The 18,207-nt window shown below is 40.3% G+C and overlaps 1 protein-coding gene across 1 annotated transcript in view; it reads right to left on the bottom strand.

Annotated features, from left to right (window-relative positions):
* tm9sf2 (transmembrane 9 superfamily member 2) overlaps positions 1 to 11,765 on the bottom strand; it is a 19,567-nt gene extending 7,802 nt beyond the window's left edge. Inside the window, exons 1-10 of the mRNA XM_046070559.1 lie at positions 11,517 to 11,765; positions 9,018 to 9,085; positions 8,595 to 8,688; positions 5,615 to 5,742; positions 4,626 to 4,755; positions 4,030 to 4,154; positions 3,643 to 3,754; positions 2,498 to 2,577; positions 1,682 to 1,790; positions 1,333 to 1,465 (exon numbers count right to left, since the gene is read on the bottom strand). Coding sequence (XP_045926515.1) covers positions 1,333 to 1,465; positions 1,682 to 1,790; positions 2,498 to 2,577; positions 3,643 to 3,754; positions 4,030 to 4,154; positions 4,626 to 4,755; positions 5,615 to 5,742; positions 8,595 to 8,688; positions 9,018 to 9,085; positions 11,517 to 11,633 — 1,096 coding nt within the window. The 5' untranslated portion in view covers positions 11,634 to 11,765. The remainder of the gene's footprint in view (positions 1 to 1,332; positions 1,466 to 1,681; positions 1,791 to 2,497; positions 2,578 to 3,642; positions 3,755 to 4,029; positions 4,155 to 4,625; positions 4,756 to 5,614; positions 5,743 to 8,594; positions 8,689 to 9,017; positions 9,086 to 11,516) is intronic.
* Between the last annotated feature and the right edge of the window lie 6,442 nt (positions 11,766 to 18,207).

The raw sequence follows: 18,207 nt of genomic DNA, 5'->3' as shown, positions 1-18,207 counted from the left end.
GGGGCGGGGGGGGGGGGGGGGGGGGGGGAGTTATACATTTGAAGTTGAATAAGAATAAGTAATAACATAAAAAGTTAAATAAACAGTTATAGAGCCCCACTGATCCTTCCAGGATTAAACCAATATCAACACTTCAAAGTGTTTAAATCTGATTATGAAATATTGGCTGATATTAGGCACTGACGGTGGACCTGAAGTGCAAAACAAAAATTCTTGCTCATGACTAGACAGAACCCAAGTCAATTCAGTGTCTAATCAAGTTTGGTCAGTGATTGGTCAGAAAGGAAACTCCCATTACTCTATTGTGGGATGCTACTACGCCTTTGTCTTTATAGAGTTGCGAGGTGGGAGAAGCTATTTTGGGCACCCCTGATTTCGGAAGTAAAAGTCCTATTAATTTTTCCCTTAGACAATGTTACGTGACTCAGCTGGAGCACGTCTGCGGCTTGGAATCGGTATGAAACTCTCCTGGAGAACACAAGATTAACACGGCCAGTCAGCTAATCTGTGGGAGTTTCCTCCCGTAAAGTATCACTGACCAAACGTGATTAAACTCTGATTCGATTTGAGCTCTGAACAAGAATTGTTGTTCCTACTGGTGCTGTTCTGTGCAAAGCTGCGTTTTCTGTTAATTTGTACTGATTTGTAAGGCAGTGAAACGCGGGTGGTAGTAGCTCAGGCAGAAGGGAATTGGTTCAAAAGTCCAACATGGACAAGACTGCACAGAGTGTGGACTGGTAGCTGGGGAGGTACTCTGGCATCGCTCCACATTTAATATACATATCTCCAGGTCTGAGTGAAAAACTGAATTTGCCCCCTTGGGAAAATTGAATACTTGTCATTATTAAATATTGGTGTTTTCTTAAGCAGCACAGAGAGTGATGATGTGGATACTGACATATCTGTAATAAGCTAATATTGGCCAATAATTTCAACTTTCTATAACTTTCAAATAAATTGATTAGATAATGTGGTTAATATGGGGATTTGTTAGCAACCTCTCATCATCTGACTTTGTGCAATCTACCCCTACTGGACTCCATTACAAATTGTATCTAGCACTTAGGCTGCATACTCAGATTCGCTACTTCTGGAGTAGTCCTAAAGAAAGAGAGGCATGAGATGTTCCATGTCTTGTGACACTTTTTAAACTTAATGGGGCATTCATTATCGAGTGGATATGGAAGAAATAAAGAATGGACAGAAGAAAAACATGAAAGCTGATGGCATGTCAAGAGCAGTCATGAAGAAACAAACCAATCAGGCATCCAATAACGGTGCTAGTTTGGCATATATGACTACTAAACAATCACGAAGATAACAAAGACATACAAAGGGTGACAAAGGTCATAATGAAGATCTGCGTTCCAGAGCCGAGGAAAACAGACAGCAGCATTCCCTTCCTGGGAGGTCGGAAAACATCTCCATGGACCAGCTTCCATCCGAACTCCTCCTGGGCATCCTCCTGGAGAACAAGATAGATGTGCAGATATGATGAGAACTGAGAACAACACAGGCCGACCTCTCACGTCCACCAGACACAGCTGTGTCATGTTCTAGTAGTGCCATGACTGCCTTGTATAAGATAAAATAAAGGTAGTTAATCATGGCTGTATATTTCCTGACCACAGCTCCAGCTAAGCTCAACAGAGTCCTATCAGCTACAGAGACAGGTACTCACCACAGAGTCCATCTGATTGTATCTGGCGATGTCTTTATGGAGAGTCCGCAGCATGATCATGGCTACCATTCCAGACAGGAACAAAACAATCACCAACGAGTTCATTATGCTGGGGAGAAAAAAAACAGCAAAGCCAGATAAGTCAGTACTTTGATGTGGATTGTCTCTGACAGACGCCAGGCCTGAGCAATGGTTTCAATGTATCATTATGACACTGTGGGGCAGACATAATGTTTGACATCAGAGGCATTTGTAAACCAAAATGATGATGACTGCTGTCTAAAATCTGCCCCAACCTAAAAGCCTGCCGCCTATAGGACAGGACTCTTGTTGGATGGTGGTGTCATGGCCAGTACTGGACAGAAAAACCCAAGTTGATTTGGGGGGAGGACAGTAGGAATCCCCTGAAAGTTGCTTCACACACTGCTGTCACTTCAAATCCAGTTGAGTATACAAGACATACAAACGGCTCATACTGAGGGAATCCAGCTCAGGAGAGCCAGTAAAGACGGCCCTTGTTTCTTACGGAAATCTAGAGACATTGCTGCTTGTTTTCTCTTAGACATTGGGTCAGCAGTTACAAAACCGCCCCTGCATGCTCGCAAATCTTGACTAGCAATTTGATTACCACTTGAATTTGTGTCAACATCACTGGCAGAAAATTCATCAACATGGGCTCAACCTTCAGAACCACAGCTGGCTCTTGCAAAACATTTTTACATTTGTTCCCCATAAATCATATCTGAGCTGCACATCCCAGCACAAAGTGAATGTCATATAAATGTATGTCAACATGTGTGTGTGTTTGAGCCTTGCCTGAACCACTGGATGTTGGTGTGAGGCATTGACTCCAGGATGTAGTCCCATCTAGACGCCCAGCGAATATTTTTGTCTTCCTACAAAGACACACACACACACACACTAAATCAAAATGTTTGTCAGTGTAATTTGCTCTTCACAATAGGGATTGGTAATCATTAAAAAATTATTTCACATATTCACCTTGATGTTGATAAACTAACAATAATATTTAAAATCAAGGCACCTCAGCACCGAAGTCTGTACCATATGATCTGCTGAAAGATGTTTTAATTACAGACCATTAGCATTAACAGGCTCCCAGATCTCTGTTTCCATGGTGGAAGAAGTCCTGTGACTCAGGTCCTATCTGATTGGCGTCCAGATCTCCTGGATCCATTTTCTTTATATTAACTATCTATAATTCTGTCACATGATTGTCCATATTTTTATTTATCAAGTGTAATAAAAAGACAATAAATTCAACCAAAACGTTATAAAGTACCGATAAAATTTCCGGTAACATAGTATCAATACTACAGTCTGTAATAATGTAGCCCCAGGACCCCTTCAATACCAGGTTTCTGTACCCGTCCCTATAGAGAGCCTAAGTCACTCGCTTCTGCTTCTGGCCCATGGGACCTTATTTCAGAATAAAATATGTACGGTAGTCAATGGTGAGAGACAACTTATTTTTTGATCCTGTTTGAACTGTGCCCTGAATAATAATCATCATAATAATTTTGTTCGTCAAGAAAGTTGCAGTTTGTTGTAAAACAGTCGTTTTGTGTGAAAACCGTTCAATGAACTACATTTTTTGTCTCGCACAACACGTTAACGCAGTAATACTAGTCTTATTTCACAGTCTTATACCTCAACAGTTTTATGACAAACTGCAACTTTTTTTACTTTTACATGCACATTTTAAATTGGCCATCATCAAAAATTTGTTGTCTCCTGCCATTAACTACCGTACATATGTTCCTGAAGTAAGGTCCCATGGTGGTCCACCGGAAGGGGATGGGCTTAGGCTCTCTATAGAAGGGCTACATCAGGTTTTTCACTTTCACTCTCTTGAGCATTAGTTCTAGGTCTGGTCATCTGTGGAACTTCACAAAACACGGACAGCCTTAAATACACAAAGTTGATGTTATTGTACTGACCACAAATTTGACAGAGTAAGTGTATGGGATCTTGAACACTCCTGCTTGTTTGTTTTTCAGGAACTTTGGCCCCCCAGAGCAATCAGGGCTGTCATCATTAGGATTTTCATAGCTGGCCAGATGAAGAGAGACAGAGAGAGACATGGGAATAGATTTGAAATCAAACAATAAATGACAACGCTAAATAATACCACACTATGCTACTAGTCTGTGAAATTGGATAGATTTTATACCAGGACACAGCACCAGAGCTCTTTCAGAAGCCACAAAAAGTTCAACAATTGGCACAAATGTAAAAATAGCCCCAAACAACACACTAAGTAAAAAACCTGACATCTATATTTTCACTAGATACCTCCCATATCAGCTAAAACTGTCATTCATTACCTTTTGGGTTCAATCTTTGCAGCAACCAATCGAGCTCCAAGTTGTTCGTGCTCAACGATGTGGTAATGGATGGTGATGTCCACATGGTTAAAGATGTAAAAGGCATCCTTTTCATTAAAGTTAGACTGGAAAACAAAAGCAAGACACAGCAGTTCAAAGTACAGACAGGGAAATAATGTGTTATTACAGTTACAGCTGTGCAGGATATGAACCATTCTAACTTTGGGGACTGAGACACCTGCTAGTATCAAAAAAGACACTGGGGCAGACAGTGTTGCATGCTACTCACCCCGAGAATCATGTTTTGAGAGGAGTATCCCTTTATTTATTTATTTATTTATTTTTTCTTAATACCACCATGATAAATGTCACCACCACACAAAAAAAACAGTGATATCACCCACCCCTACCATACAGTTTTAGTGATCTGATATTAGTATTATTTTGTCTTGACTGATGGGAATCCTTACATGTGTAAGGAAACATGAGAAAACAACTACACGCCCGTTATTATGAGTAGGAGGCGATGTTCATACAGATATTTTAATTATACTGTTAAAGAGGGCTTTGTTTGTGTCCATGTGTGACCTACTCACATTGACCACGCAGGCATCTTTGGGTCGGCCTGCTTCTGTGACGTAACAGCCAATAGGGAATCCAGGGTTACAGAACTTCTGTCCATCTTCGACATCATAGCACCAGGTGACCGGCATGTTATCCACAATCCTACACACACACACAAAACAGAAGCCTGTAATGGTCACATATCTTGCGCTTAAACAGCCAGATTAGTAAAATAACAACTCTAAAAGCCCCAGTTTACATGTCGTTGGTCAGTTATCACATTTCTCTCTCTTTCTCTACCACCCGCCACATTGTCGGGAGAGTAAGAGTTTAGGCATAGAAGGCATAAGTCCCTGCTCTTCCGGTGGACCACCATGGGACCTTATATTAGTAAGAATATGCCGGGTAGTCCATGGCGAGAGATAATTTTGCAAGGCAAGAAGGTAGCAGTTTGTCGTCATACTGTTGAATACTGTGAAAATACGTAATCAGAAAGACCACACACCCTAAAGCCGCATAATGTAATCAACTACACAACTTCCATGTGTAGATGGTGTGATGGAAGGACCAAGACACACTGGATTAAGGTGAGATACATCTGTGCGTGGAACATGGCTAAGTTACCTAGCCAGCAGTAACCAAGTGTCCCTTTTTACAGTTTTATGACAAACTGTGACTTTCTTGACTTACAGAATTAACATTAGCGACAGGGACTACTGTTCTGTCCAAAACTAAATTTCCCCTGGGGACAAAGATCTTGCTCTTGACCTTTCTTGTGTTCAGACAACAATTTAACATTTGAGAACGCTGGTTACATTACAAATTACAACTTCTATTATATTCATAACAACTTCTGTTTGGTTATAGAGGCCTACTTGATGTGTTTCCAGGAACCATTTATAGAATCCTTTACGTGGGAGTCGTGTTCTGGTGTGTATACAGTTAATTTTATATCTATGTATATGCCTGTGGTTGCATTTCACTTCACTTTATGCTGTGTCTGTCAGTGAATCATACATACCAGTGATGCTGGTAGTTGAGTAACATGCCTTTCTTGAGGAATTCCAGTTTGGATTTGTCTGTTGGGTTGGTGGTGTCGTAGGTTCTGGTGCACACCTTCTGACACGCGGCGGGGTTCTTGAACTCAAACTGACACATGGGACACACAGTTAGTATCTTTACCTTTGCATTGTTAGGACTTAATAAGACCCCTTGTCATGATGTCTAACAAAGGTGCAATGACACACATCATCCCCATAAAGGAACCCACCAACATTTTTGGGAACCCTCTTGTTTGACTTCAAACCCAGAGACAAAATCAATATCAGCTCTGTCCGTTCAGCACAGACAAACAGGAGATGTGTTTGGCCTAGCTTAGCACAAAGACTGGAAGCAGGAGTAAACTGTAAGCCACGCTCTATCAAACTGAAAAAATATTTCCCACACTATTGCACTTTGAGTTTCTGCCTTCTGCACTGAACTCTCCCCAAAGAGGGACAACTGCTACATTTGAAATGCCTGTCAGATGACTGAACTCCTGCTCACTCCCAAAGCTTGCAGCCACTAACGGTGTACAGTCAGGATTCACTCGGCTAACGTCTGGCACACAGTGACCTTCAGACAGAACTAAAGCAGGCAACCCCACGCCAATGACTTTACAAATACAAAGACTTTAGAGATGCTGCTTTGACCAGTGACTGATGTTCATGAATAACTTTAACAGTGTGGTTCAAGAGACCTACCTGTGTTAACAACACAATGTCAGTGAGTGCATAAAAACAACTAAAGCTGCCAGAGCAACAAAACTGACTGAATTCATTTGAAAGCACATTTCCTTTATGTCTTGTCTGTTTTATTGACTTACTTAGTATTCAGTTATTAGTTAAAACATTGTTTATCGTAATGACCATGTCTGTACATATATGATTACGGTCCAAACTGTTAAGTACTATGGAAGCCCTAAGCAGCCATCCATTCAAATATTTTTTCGACTGCATGATCGCGTGATAACGGGATAATTTTCTCGTGATGTCGACATAACAAAACAGTAGTTTAACAGAGTGGTTTAATGGTAATTTCAGTGTGTATATCAGTGTCACTGGTTAGCTCAGTTGGTAGATCACAGGACTCATACTCTTGGAGTTGTGTGGACTTTTTTTTCTTTTATGTTTTTCATAATCCTCTTCAACAAAGTTCTTATGAAGAGACTGTTTTACATGCTCACAAGAAAGCATGTGCTGGACTGTGTGCATACTTGCGATTGGTCCACATCCATCAACCAACTGACTTTCATTTATTTCATTCATTTCCCCATCATTCCCAGGCAGAGGAAAATCCTGGCCTCTCATTCAGGGGAATCCATTTAACATTACACATTTCCTGATGGTTGTTTCGGAACCTTTGAAATAGCCGTCGGGAAATGTGTGATTGGATTCCCCTGAATCTCTTCATAACAACTTTGTTATAGAGGATAATTAAAAACACACAAAAGAAGAAGAAAAACTGTTGAGAGCAGGAGTTAAACCCGCAACCCTTGGAAGTCCTGCGCTCTATCAACTGAGCTAACCAGTCACACTGAAAAGTAATTATCCTCAGGAATAAATAATCCCGTTGTCACAGGAAAATGGAGTAAAAGCTATTTGAATGGCTTGCAGCTTAGGGCTTCTATAAGTACACTCCCATTTAAAGGTTCAGTGTGTAATATTTCTGTGGATCCATTGACAGAAATGCAATATAAGATCCATAACTATGTTTTCAGTGGTGTGTAAAGACCTTACATAATAAACCATTCTGTTTTTATTACTTTAGAATGAGCCATTTCTATCTCCATAACCGCGGGCACCGCCTTCCATGGACGTCGCCACATTGCATCATCATGTTTTTACAGTATTTGATCCACATCCATAAACCTACGGGCGTTTCTGCATTTCTCCAGTATCTTCAGGCAGAGGACATATAGGGGAATCAAGTTTTCTGACGGCTCTTTCAGAGGTGTGTCAAGCAGGCTACAGACTCTTTTATTGTCATTCAGAATTTATCAAAGTAAAAGCTCCAATACTGCATTACAGTAGTAAACAAGCTTCTTGCACTTATTATTTTGTAGCTGTCATGACATGAGATCTATTTCAGCACCGCTATCAAAGCACTTACTTGTTTATATTTTTTGCCACTATCAAAGCACCATAATCTGACCGCAGGCCAGATATTATTGTTGGCGGGCAGTTTTGGCGAGTGCCCATAATCACAGAGAGAATTAATGTGTTTCTAATGTGTGGTTTATAATGGACTGAAAGGTTAGGGGGCAGTGGTAGACTGGACAGATCACAACCCCCTTCATCATCAGTTGATGCTCTATGCTCTGTAAATGAAGCTACTATGTGCATGTAGGAAAAAAGAGTGACAGCACATTGAACTATAGCTCCAAACCTTCCAACTGAGTCTTCATCGGGCAAATAGTTAACATGACGTGGAGGGATTTTCCCTCCTCCTACCACTTTTTTCAGTGGGGTCTATTAGATCTTGTAGAGTTTTGCCATCTAATGCTGCATAACCCCCCTTTTAAAATATTTTTATACATCTCTGTGTAATAGTTTCTGTGTTAACATTTGTTTTTTACTGCGTTTTGTCTGTGTGTCTGTTGATGCACTGAACATGATGTCAGCATGACGCCAATTTTGTTAGCCACTCATGATAACCTGGTAGTGTTTGGGAAGTCTATTGTGGTTCAAGAGCTATAATCTAGCGTGTAGATATTCAGCTTTTTTCCTTTATTGGATCTACTTTTCTGTATTTAAAAAATATATAGGATTGCATCTGCAAACAACAACCCTCAGTGCTTATTTTGTGTGTGTAAACATAGCCAGAAAAAGATCTTCATTCATTCCAACAGAACCACATGCACACCCGTTGTAACTGCTGCCATTAAAATAGAAAACTGTCCAGCCTAGTTTTACCCAGATGGTTTCTGTAGATGTGTGTCTGTAGATTTAGATGCTTGTTACCTTGTATGGTGAGGCTTCGATCCTCTCCCCAAAAAGAACCTGGCCCAGATTCTCTGATGGACGTTTCATTGTTTTCTCTGAGCAAAAGTCAAACCTGCACAAAAAGGAGGCGACTATTCAAAGTGTTTGGGGCAGAATACATTAAACTACAACACCTTTACTCCACCATTACACACTGCATTCAGTAACCTGGGCTAAGGGTTTCTCGACTCTTTCCGCCCTGTGACTCTGTTTTTAAACTTCAAAACTGTCATGACTCCAGCAGTAAGGGCTGTGGATATTGTGCTGTATGTTACAGGTGAGAAGTAGAGGCTTTCTGCATACATTAGTACGGTCAAGCTGTTGAAACTCCAGGACAAAAGGGATTCAATAATACAATTCTACAAAGAAACAATACGGGCACATTGTTTCAGTGCTACTTACGCAGTATATTCATAAGGCAGAACAGACTCCACTGAATCCAGCCTGTTCACAAACAGCTCGATGATCGTCTGCAAGAAAACAAAGCAGACAGACACGTATTGGAAGACAGCAATGATCCAATCAGGCTTTCATTTACATGTTAGAAACAGATTTGTGATTGGTTGGTATCCTGGTTTCCACCTTGACGTGAAGACATTGTTACGACAAACTCGACAGAGGTGTGTGTTTTTCTAGAAACAACGTTCTGGATAGGCAAAGAAATATGAAATTATCCTAAAGAAACACACCGGCAGTATCTTTTGGGTGAACTAACCCTTTAAAGTATTTTTCTATTGAACTGTGTCAGAAAATCATAAATACAAGTGACTCAATTTCTTTACAAAATGAAATAAAATCATGAAAAAGTCCGTGGGAATAAATGCCTTTTCTATGCTCTATACATGCCACAGGTTCTCTGAGGTTTTTCATATTGTGCAGAAATTCAAGACCTTGTGCGGTAGGCATAGAGGAGAGTATCAGAAGAACTTTTCTGAGATGCACAATGAAAAAAATGTGTGTTAGAAACAGGTTCTGAGCAGTTGCCTATGGCACCAAGGCACCGAATGATGGACAGGCCATCTGACACTTGGGCAAATGAATCATAACTTATCCACGCTGAAGTTCACGAAGCACGCTCTGACAAGCTGATGATCACGGAGTCATTCAGAGCCTTTCATGATAACGGACAACAGACAAAGATCCTAATGAAAGCTAATGAAACTCTGACATTGTGAGTGCAAAGAAAGCAAATTCCTAGTATGTAGTTGCATAACTGCACAAAGGTAAGATACATATTACTGTAGCTGTGCTGTGACTGTGCAGATTGTTACTGGTGTTTAGATGAAGCAGCTGTATTACACACTGTGACCATGCCGCACTTTTATGTTTGAGCAAAGCTGAGAAGTTATTATGTACTGTCGCAGAATATAATGCATATAGACTTGTTTATGATGTACCTTTACTTTACTAGTGGAGCTCAGTCTAACATGTCAAGGCCCGAGTAAGTGGTTAGTCTCAAAAGAGTGGTTGTTGCTATAATAAACACTTTAGGGCTGCAACTAATGATTATTTTCATTGTTGATTAATTATTGTATTTTCTTAATTAAATGGATTTTTTGTTTGGTCTAGATACGTGATTTTTAAGACCAATACAGATTTTGATATTTGAGAATTTTTAAATCCAATATATCGGCCGATCTGTTTTCTTCTTCTTTTCAGAAACACAGAACATAAACAAAGACTATTCCTAACATTTGTTATGTGTTGTAACGAGACCTCACCAAGATAACATGACATAATGTAGTTAAAAATAACTAAAAACTTTTTTTATTGTTAGAAATAGTACAAAACAAAAGTACAGCTGATCATGTCAGCTAAAGGCTGTTTTGTGGTGGATTTTCAAAGTTCAAAACAGATGTTACCAACAGGGGAGCTCAGAGCGCCCTATGGTGGACAAACTATTGACAACACTTTTAGTTTCTTTTTCAATTGTCATTTATTGGCTGTTATAAACACAAATACCAATTTATCTGCAATTAACTCATGTCGACCACTTATCGGTTGGACTTTAATTTGGTCAATAAAATGGCCAAAATTGTTTGTCCATGATTCCCAAAGCATAAGATGATGTCCTTATAAGTCTTGTTTTCTCCACAATCCAAAGATATTCAGTTTAATGTCACGGAGGAGTAAAGCAACCAGAAAATATTCACGTTTAAGAGGCTGGAATCATAGAATTTATCAAAATAGTAAGCCGATTAATTTAATAGTTGACAACGAACTTGATTCATTAAAATAAACACAAATAATTAGTCTCTTCTGAATGTGAGCAATCTGATCAGTCTGGCAGGGCTGTCCAAATCTGTCACTGATGATGATGGTGACTACAAAAGTAAACCACTCGATTTTAGAGGTCGTGACATAACGAGGTGTAATACATCACACATCCACCTTCTTTTACAACACGCACTTTGTAGGGTACTGTAAATGAGTTAACAAATATTTAACTATAAAACTATAAAAATGGTGACAACAGACATGAGACAAGGTAATGGCTCTTAAAGTCTCTTGAATGTGGGAACTCTCAGTATATTTCTTTTTAATCCGTGATCAGTAGCAGCCTTACCGAGAGAATGTCATTCTAACTAAACAACCAGGAGTCACTTAACGTTTTACAATCCGTCAATGCCTGTTATTAGTTTGACATCCAGACGACGGAAGTAACTTGGACGTATTTAGCTATCCAGCTAGCTTGCTATCTAGTTAGCATAGTGTCCGTTAGCTGTGTTGTTTGTTTGGCTAACGTTAGCTGACTGCCTGTTTACTGGCTGACCTACTTCACTGCAACACCTCTTGGCTGTTTATTACTGGGTGGTGTGCTCTGCATTGGTTATTCGGTTATTTTGTTGAAACATCTGGTAAGGTCAGATACACAGGTGATCTGTGACATGTTATGTTTACCTTGCAGTCTGGAACCTGGTCTGTTCCAGGCTGACAGAAGCTGACGGGCGCCAGACCCGGGAGGTAGAAGGCGGCCGCCCGACCCAGCAGCGCAGCTCCGAGCAGCCACAGCAACATCTTCACAGCCGCCAGTCTTCTCTGCAGATTAACACGGTTATCTCTCCCCTCTGTGGCACTTTACGCTGCATCTGTCACCCACACTGGACAGCCACCAGCATCCGGTTCTGCAGCAGGCGGACACGTCACATGCCGGAAGTCCTGCTTCGTGAGGCAAGTGCATTGTGGGGTTGTGGCGAGCCAATAGCATCACGAGGAGCAGATAAAGACAGGCTTTTTCTGCAATGCTGTTGCAACCATATCCCATTAGTTACAGGGGTGTTAAACTCTGTTTGGTCCCCGTGTTATGCCGAGAATTGCATGCACCTCCAAGTAATGCTTTTAAACGCTGTAATAATCTTTGTGGGGTTTATCAATTGTGATAAATGATTCAAAGTACATATTACATGAAGGTTTAAAGTGTATATTTTAATACACTTAGTCGAAGTAGCCTACCATTCCTTGACATTCAGCAAATATGTGTGGTGATAACCGCGTTTGATCAATGAGCACAGCAAAGTGTCTGAAAAGGACCTGAAGAAGTAGATGCATAATTCGGCAGAACATAGGACTATTCTACCTGCCGAGATTTGCATCTCAATATAAATGAGCGTTATCACCCGCGAGGTGCATGCAATTCTCGGCAGGCAGGCCGAATTCGGCACAACACCTGTCCACATCAGCATTATGGTTGCCCTGAAAATTAATAATTTAATGATTAATAACAAGCTCTGAAAGCAGAAATCTAGGAAAATAATGACAAGCAGATATTCAAGTGTCCAACTATTACGCCATACATTTTTTAAAAAACATACAAAGTAGTAGCTTATAAGTAGCGGCGTGATACGAGCAGCAGAGAGAGAGACGTGAAAGGTTTCGCATTATATGTTCAACTGTTACAGACTACTGCTTTAACTATTAACTTGATTCTTTAGGGTGGCTAATCTTTTTTGAATGTGGGCCATATACAATTCTGAAATTCTGAAAATTTTCAGTTCACTATCTTCTGTCTGTTCCGCCATGTTTCATCAACTGAGGTAAATGTTTTCATCAACTAGTAATCCATCATTGTAGGCAGGGTCTAAATTGTTAATCAGTGTCAGCTCTTGTTTACTGTGTCCAGAAGCCTACAAGGCCGACTCCTGTGTCCAGTTGGTGGACTCCTTGACTCTAAAGCTGATGACACAGAGCAACTTTTAGAGCAATCGCGCAGGGCAACGTTGTCGTCAATGGTAATGAGTAAAGATTACTACCGTAATCCCCTTTCCCCACCACTCCGCCATCCGCTATCCGTTCAAAACATAGTCGGACTTGCCACTAGCAACATTGCCCAGCGACATTGCTCAAAAAGTTGCCCCGGGTATCATCAGCTTGACTCTTGTTAAGCTGCAGCAACTTCCTCTCCCGGCCGTGCTTCAAATGACTCCGGTTAATGTGCTGCTACAGTCAACCGAGCCTTCACTGAAGCAGCTTCCTATCCTCACTGAGCTACAGTGGACCGACAGCAATCTCCTGACCCTGCTGAGTTACGGCAAGCCCCTGACTTTATTAAACTGCTGCCACATCCTGTGCCCGTTGATATAGAGCAGTCACCAGCCCCAGAACTACAACAAACTTTTGCTCCAGAGCTGCAACTGACTTTGCGCAGCAGTCTCTAGCTCTGCTGTCCATTTGCCGATCTCCAGCTCTGCTCACGCCTCCAGCCTAACTGTCCTGTCGCCAGTCTCTAGTCTTGAACTCCAGTCATCTGGTCTTGGTCTTGGTCTTGGGTCTTGTCGATTGCCATCTGCCCATCCTCCAGAGAGTCCCTGTCCTCGTCACTGGCCTCCTTGACGCCCTCCAGAGGGTTTCAATCATTAGTTGGGTTTCCGTGTGTGTGTGTGTGTGTGTGTGTGTGTGTGTGTGTGTGTGTGTGTGTGTTGTTGAGAATACTTCTTAAGGGGCTTTGTTGATGTAACAGAGAAAGGTAAGACAGTTCTAGCTTAGAGTAATTTAGCTGACCCCATAAGTGTTTTCTGACATTATAGCTTTAGGTATTTCTCACATGTACTTGTCCTTGTCAAGGAGACAATAATAGACTGATTAGTTAGAGTCAGTAGCTCAGGCATAAGGCTAGCAGATATCAGTGTTCTCTGGGAATCTTACAAGGTTGAGTCTTACAAGAATGTTTACAAGAACTAACTGGCTCCACAGATTAGAGCACAACTCATGGATAGTGATAGATTCCAATATGACGAAGCACTGGAGTCTAAATATCAGATAGATCAGTTGTTCTAGGTGAAAGATGACCTAATAGAGAAACCTACAGGCCACTAGGGGGAAGACAGAAACATTAAAAAAAGAGACCAAAAGATGTTCATTTGATGTGTTTACATGCTGACACTGTATCTCCTCGGCCAGGCTCAATAAACCATGCAGTGCTAAATCTTCATCAGTCTCTGAAACTTCATCAGTCCTGAAACTGGCTCACAATAATTCTTTAACGTGTGTGTGTTATGTGTGACATCATATTCTAGTATTTGTTTTTAATTTTACTAGGCCATAGTTTGGCCACCCCTGCTATAGTGGGTTTATTAGTTGTTGTATTTTTATTTTTTTTTACCAGAAATAATTGTTTCACATTGTACTTCCCACCCTTACATCCTGGTAATTACTTAGTGTTTACATTAAATACTGTGCAACATGCACATGCTAACAGGTCTGTAGCTCCTTACCACAAATACTTTCTACACTGGGCTGTGGGTTACTTTTCACAAATGTAACTATAAAACAAACATAAAAGAGTTTACAGTGTTTAGACATAAATAACAAGCTAATTATCTCTCTGTAATATGTTACAGATAATGTAATATGTAATATGTCTCTGTAATATGTTACAGATAATGTAATATGTAATATGTCTCTGTAATATGTTACAGATAATGTAATATGTAATATGTCTCTGTAATATGTTACAGAGAGATAATGTTAGTAGTATTTACCTGAGGAAAACATCAGGGAAAACCTTTGAACACTTGATTGTAGATGTTGTTCATTTCTCCATGTTTCCACTTTAAATGCAGTGTTGAAGGTTTTGGTTTGAGACGGTTATTGATATGAAAATTACGGTAGAAGTGCCGCTAAACTGTGTGACGGTGATTTCCTGGCTTCAATAACACCGGCAGAGCTGATGTGGAAACCTTGTGGGCATTATTTCTTCCCCCAGCATATTTTCAACAATTCTGCCTCTGATTAGTATTTGTTGCCTCTGTTGGTTTGATTGGTTAAGTTTGGAGTTAGGATGGGGTTAGGGTTCAACAGTTAGAGGCAGAGTATTGTGTAGGACTCGAAGCAAAGCTGGTGTCCATCAAGTGAGAGAAAAAAATAACAGAGCCTGCCCAGGCATGTTACCATTAAGGGAGTGACTAGAGCCCGATTGATATGGAATTTTTAAGTCCGATACCGATTTCGATATTTGAGGATTTTAAAATCCGATAGCCAATATATCAGCTGACATCCCCCCCTTATTTTAAGAAACCCATGACATAAACAAAGATTATCCCTAAAATTTTGTGATGTTGAGACCATACCAAGATACCATGACATATGCTGTATAATTGACAGCAAAAAACTATGTATTACTATGTGTACTATATTTTTTGTCATGCAATAGTTATTACCTTACATATAATCTGCCACAATGATTACTTTCTACTATGTAGCACATTCACATCTAGTTTATCCCTTCACCAGCACTCTTTTAATTCTATCCAAAGGAATGAGAAACCATTTCCTAACCACCACCTGGCTCTAAAACATGTCATCTATGATACAGTGACACAGAGAAAATGCTGCCCTTGAATTTATCTAATACTACATGTCTGTCTACAATGAGGACCTGCTGCTTTGAGATTTCACACTAACGTTGCACATTTAAAAGAAGAGGTAACATTAGAGAATTTTGTTAGGCAGAAAGCCGTGAGTCTTGTTCAGCTCACGTTTATTATCATGTCCCTTCTGGTTTAATCATTTCTGACACACCGACTGTAACTAGAGACAAGCAGCTCGCAGATATATTTAGAATACATTAAACACATCTTGAATTGTACCATGATATGGAAAAAGTTTTCAGGATAGTGGTAGGAGGGGATGTTTGTTTAGCAGGTTTTACACAGTTTTATGAATAAAACTGAATTGAAATTAAATTGCTCAGAAATGCCTACCAAATGAGAAAGGCCACTTCCATTTTTCCTCCCCACTTAACAAAGCGATAACGGACTAGTTTAATGTGCAGGTAATTCCATTGCTTACACAATACCATGGCTGGTTTAACTAATCTCCTTTCCCTTTAGTCATTTTTGGCATTGTAAAACCAAGATGGTTTTCTTTTACATTATTTTTAATGTCTTTAATGAGTGTAGATAAAAAAAGAATGTCTGTACCTTTAGGTAGAAAATAAAACAGCAGTGTTTTTTCAAGATCACAATGTCTGAGAGCCAACACAATAAATAGTGACAGATGTTTTTTTACTTGGAAGTTTAGTGTGTGTGCAATGTATTTTTCCATTCCATTTTTCTATTGCAACACATTGAATTATTAGCCTCCAGATTTAAGATCACTTTTAATGTCCAGTGGTTACTGTGGCAGTCCTGCAGTAAGTACTGCAGAAGGAAGTATCAGGAAATAGTTTTATAGCAATTCTAATACAAATGTATGTCTTTCTATGGGAGATTAAGTTTCTGAAATGATCTGAGATAAACCTGCAGGTGTTATGGGTAGTGGTGAAACAGCAGAATACACTGCTGAGTGCATGGCTGGATTAACTAGGGGACCTGGGGAAAAGAATAAGCAGCGTGCCCCTACTGATAACCCGTTCATAAACAGAAATTTATTTAGGAATACGCACCATGTAAATTTTGACACATTTAAATAATACAGGCCCACTTTAAGGGCCCGATCGTTTAGTGCCTTAGTGGTTCATATTCCCAAACTTATTTGCTATTACACAAATGACCAAACCAAGAGACACACAAAGAATCTTTGGTAACCGTGACTGCTGGTGTAAAAAATTCAGAGGCTTCATTCATAAAACAGTGCGTAGAATCCATACTATAGGGGTGTACACACACGAAAACTGAAAATGGCGTGCAAAAAACCCCATCAGATTTATAAAACCATGCGTAAGCACACCAGGAAATGAGTCCTCACATTCAGCCATAAATGTTCGAAGCAAACCACCTCAAATATATTGATGCATATAAGTGAGCCAGCAACAACAACCGAGAGGAAGACGAAACATTTGATTTGGCTTGTACCTTTTACTATTGATTGCTCATGGAATAATTATTGCAGTCTAATTTCTCTTCTCCAAAATGTTTGTATGCATGGGTCAAAGTTTCCCTAAATGGACCCACATTTCCTCATCAAATAAAAAAGAAAAAAACAAGTTATGCTTAACAAAGTGGTATACGCACATTGCAAGCTTTTTTTGTGCGTAAGCAATAAATGAGGCCACTGGGCTGTTCCTGGGCTACATCTGATTGAAAAGTATCAGTTAAATTGTTGTTCTGTATTAACAATATTACTATTGGGTCAGTCAAACCCTAAGCCAACCCAGGTGTCATTCATATCACATGATTTGACTTCTTACCTGCATTACTGTTCTTTGTCACAGTCGTGTGCAACATGTCAAGCCAGAGACACAGTACAAATATTTGTTATATCAGGATCAAATCATCAGATCAATAAGTTAGTTGGCTATTGTACAGGGAGTACGGAAAGTATTCAGACCCCTTTAAACCCCTTTCCACTCTGTTTCATTGCAGCCATTTTCCAAAAATCAAAAAAGTTCATTTTATTTCTCAGTAATGTACACTCAGCACCCCATCTTGACAGAAAAAAAACAGAAATGTAGAAATTTTTGCAAATTTATTAAACAAAAACTGAAATATCACATGGTCATAAGTATTCAGACCCTTTGCTCAGTATTTAGTAGAAGCACCCTTTTGATCTAATACAGCCATGAGTCTTCTTGGGAATGACGCAAAGTTTTTCACATCTGGATTTGGGTATCCTCTGCCATTCTTCCTTGCAGATCCTCTCCATTTCCGTCAGGTTGGATGGTAAACGTTGGTGGACAGCCATTTTCAGGTCTCTCCAGAGATGCTCAGTTGGTCAGGGCTCTGGCAGTTGTTCCGAAGCCACTCCTTCGTTATTTTAGCGGTGCGCTTAGGGTCATTGTCTTGTTGGAAGGTAAACCTTCGGCCCAGTCTGAGGTCCAGAGCACTCTGGAAAAGGTTTTCGTCCAGGATATCCCTGTACTTGGCCGCATTCATCTTTCCCTCGATTGCAACCGGTCGTCCTGTCCCTGCAGCTGAAAAACACCCCCACAGCATGATGCTGCCACCACCATGCTTCACTGTTGAGACTGTATTGGACAGGTGATGAGCAGTGCCTGGTTTTCTCCACACATACCACTTAGAATTAAGGCCAAAAAGTTCTATCTTGGTCTCATCAGACCAGAGGATCTTATTTATCACCATCTTGGAGTCCTTCAGGTGTTTTTTAGCAAACTCCATGCGGGCTTTCATGTGTCTTGCACTGAGGAGAGGCTTCC

The sequence above is a fragment of the Micropterus dolomieu genome, linkage group LG15 (assembly GCF_021292245.1).
Source record: "Micropterus dolomieu isolate WLL.071019.BEF.003 ecotype Adirondacks linkage group LG15, ASM2129224v1, whole genome shotgun sequence".
NCBI classification, from domain to species: Eukaryota; Metazoa; Chordata; class Actinopteri; order Centrarchiformes; family Centrarchidae; genus Micropterus; species Micropterus dolomieu.
The sequence above is the reverse complement of the archived record's forward strand: the minus strand, read 5'-3'. Positions and strand labels throughout refer to the sequence as shown.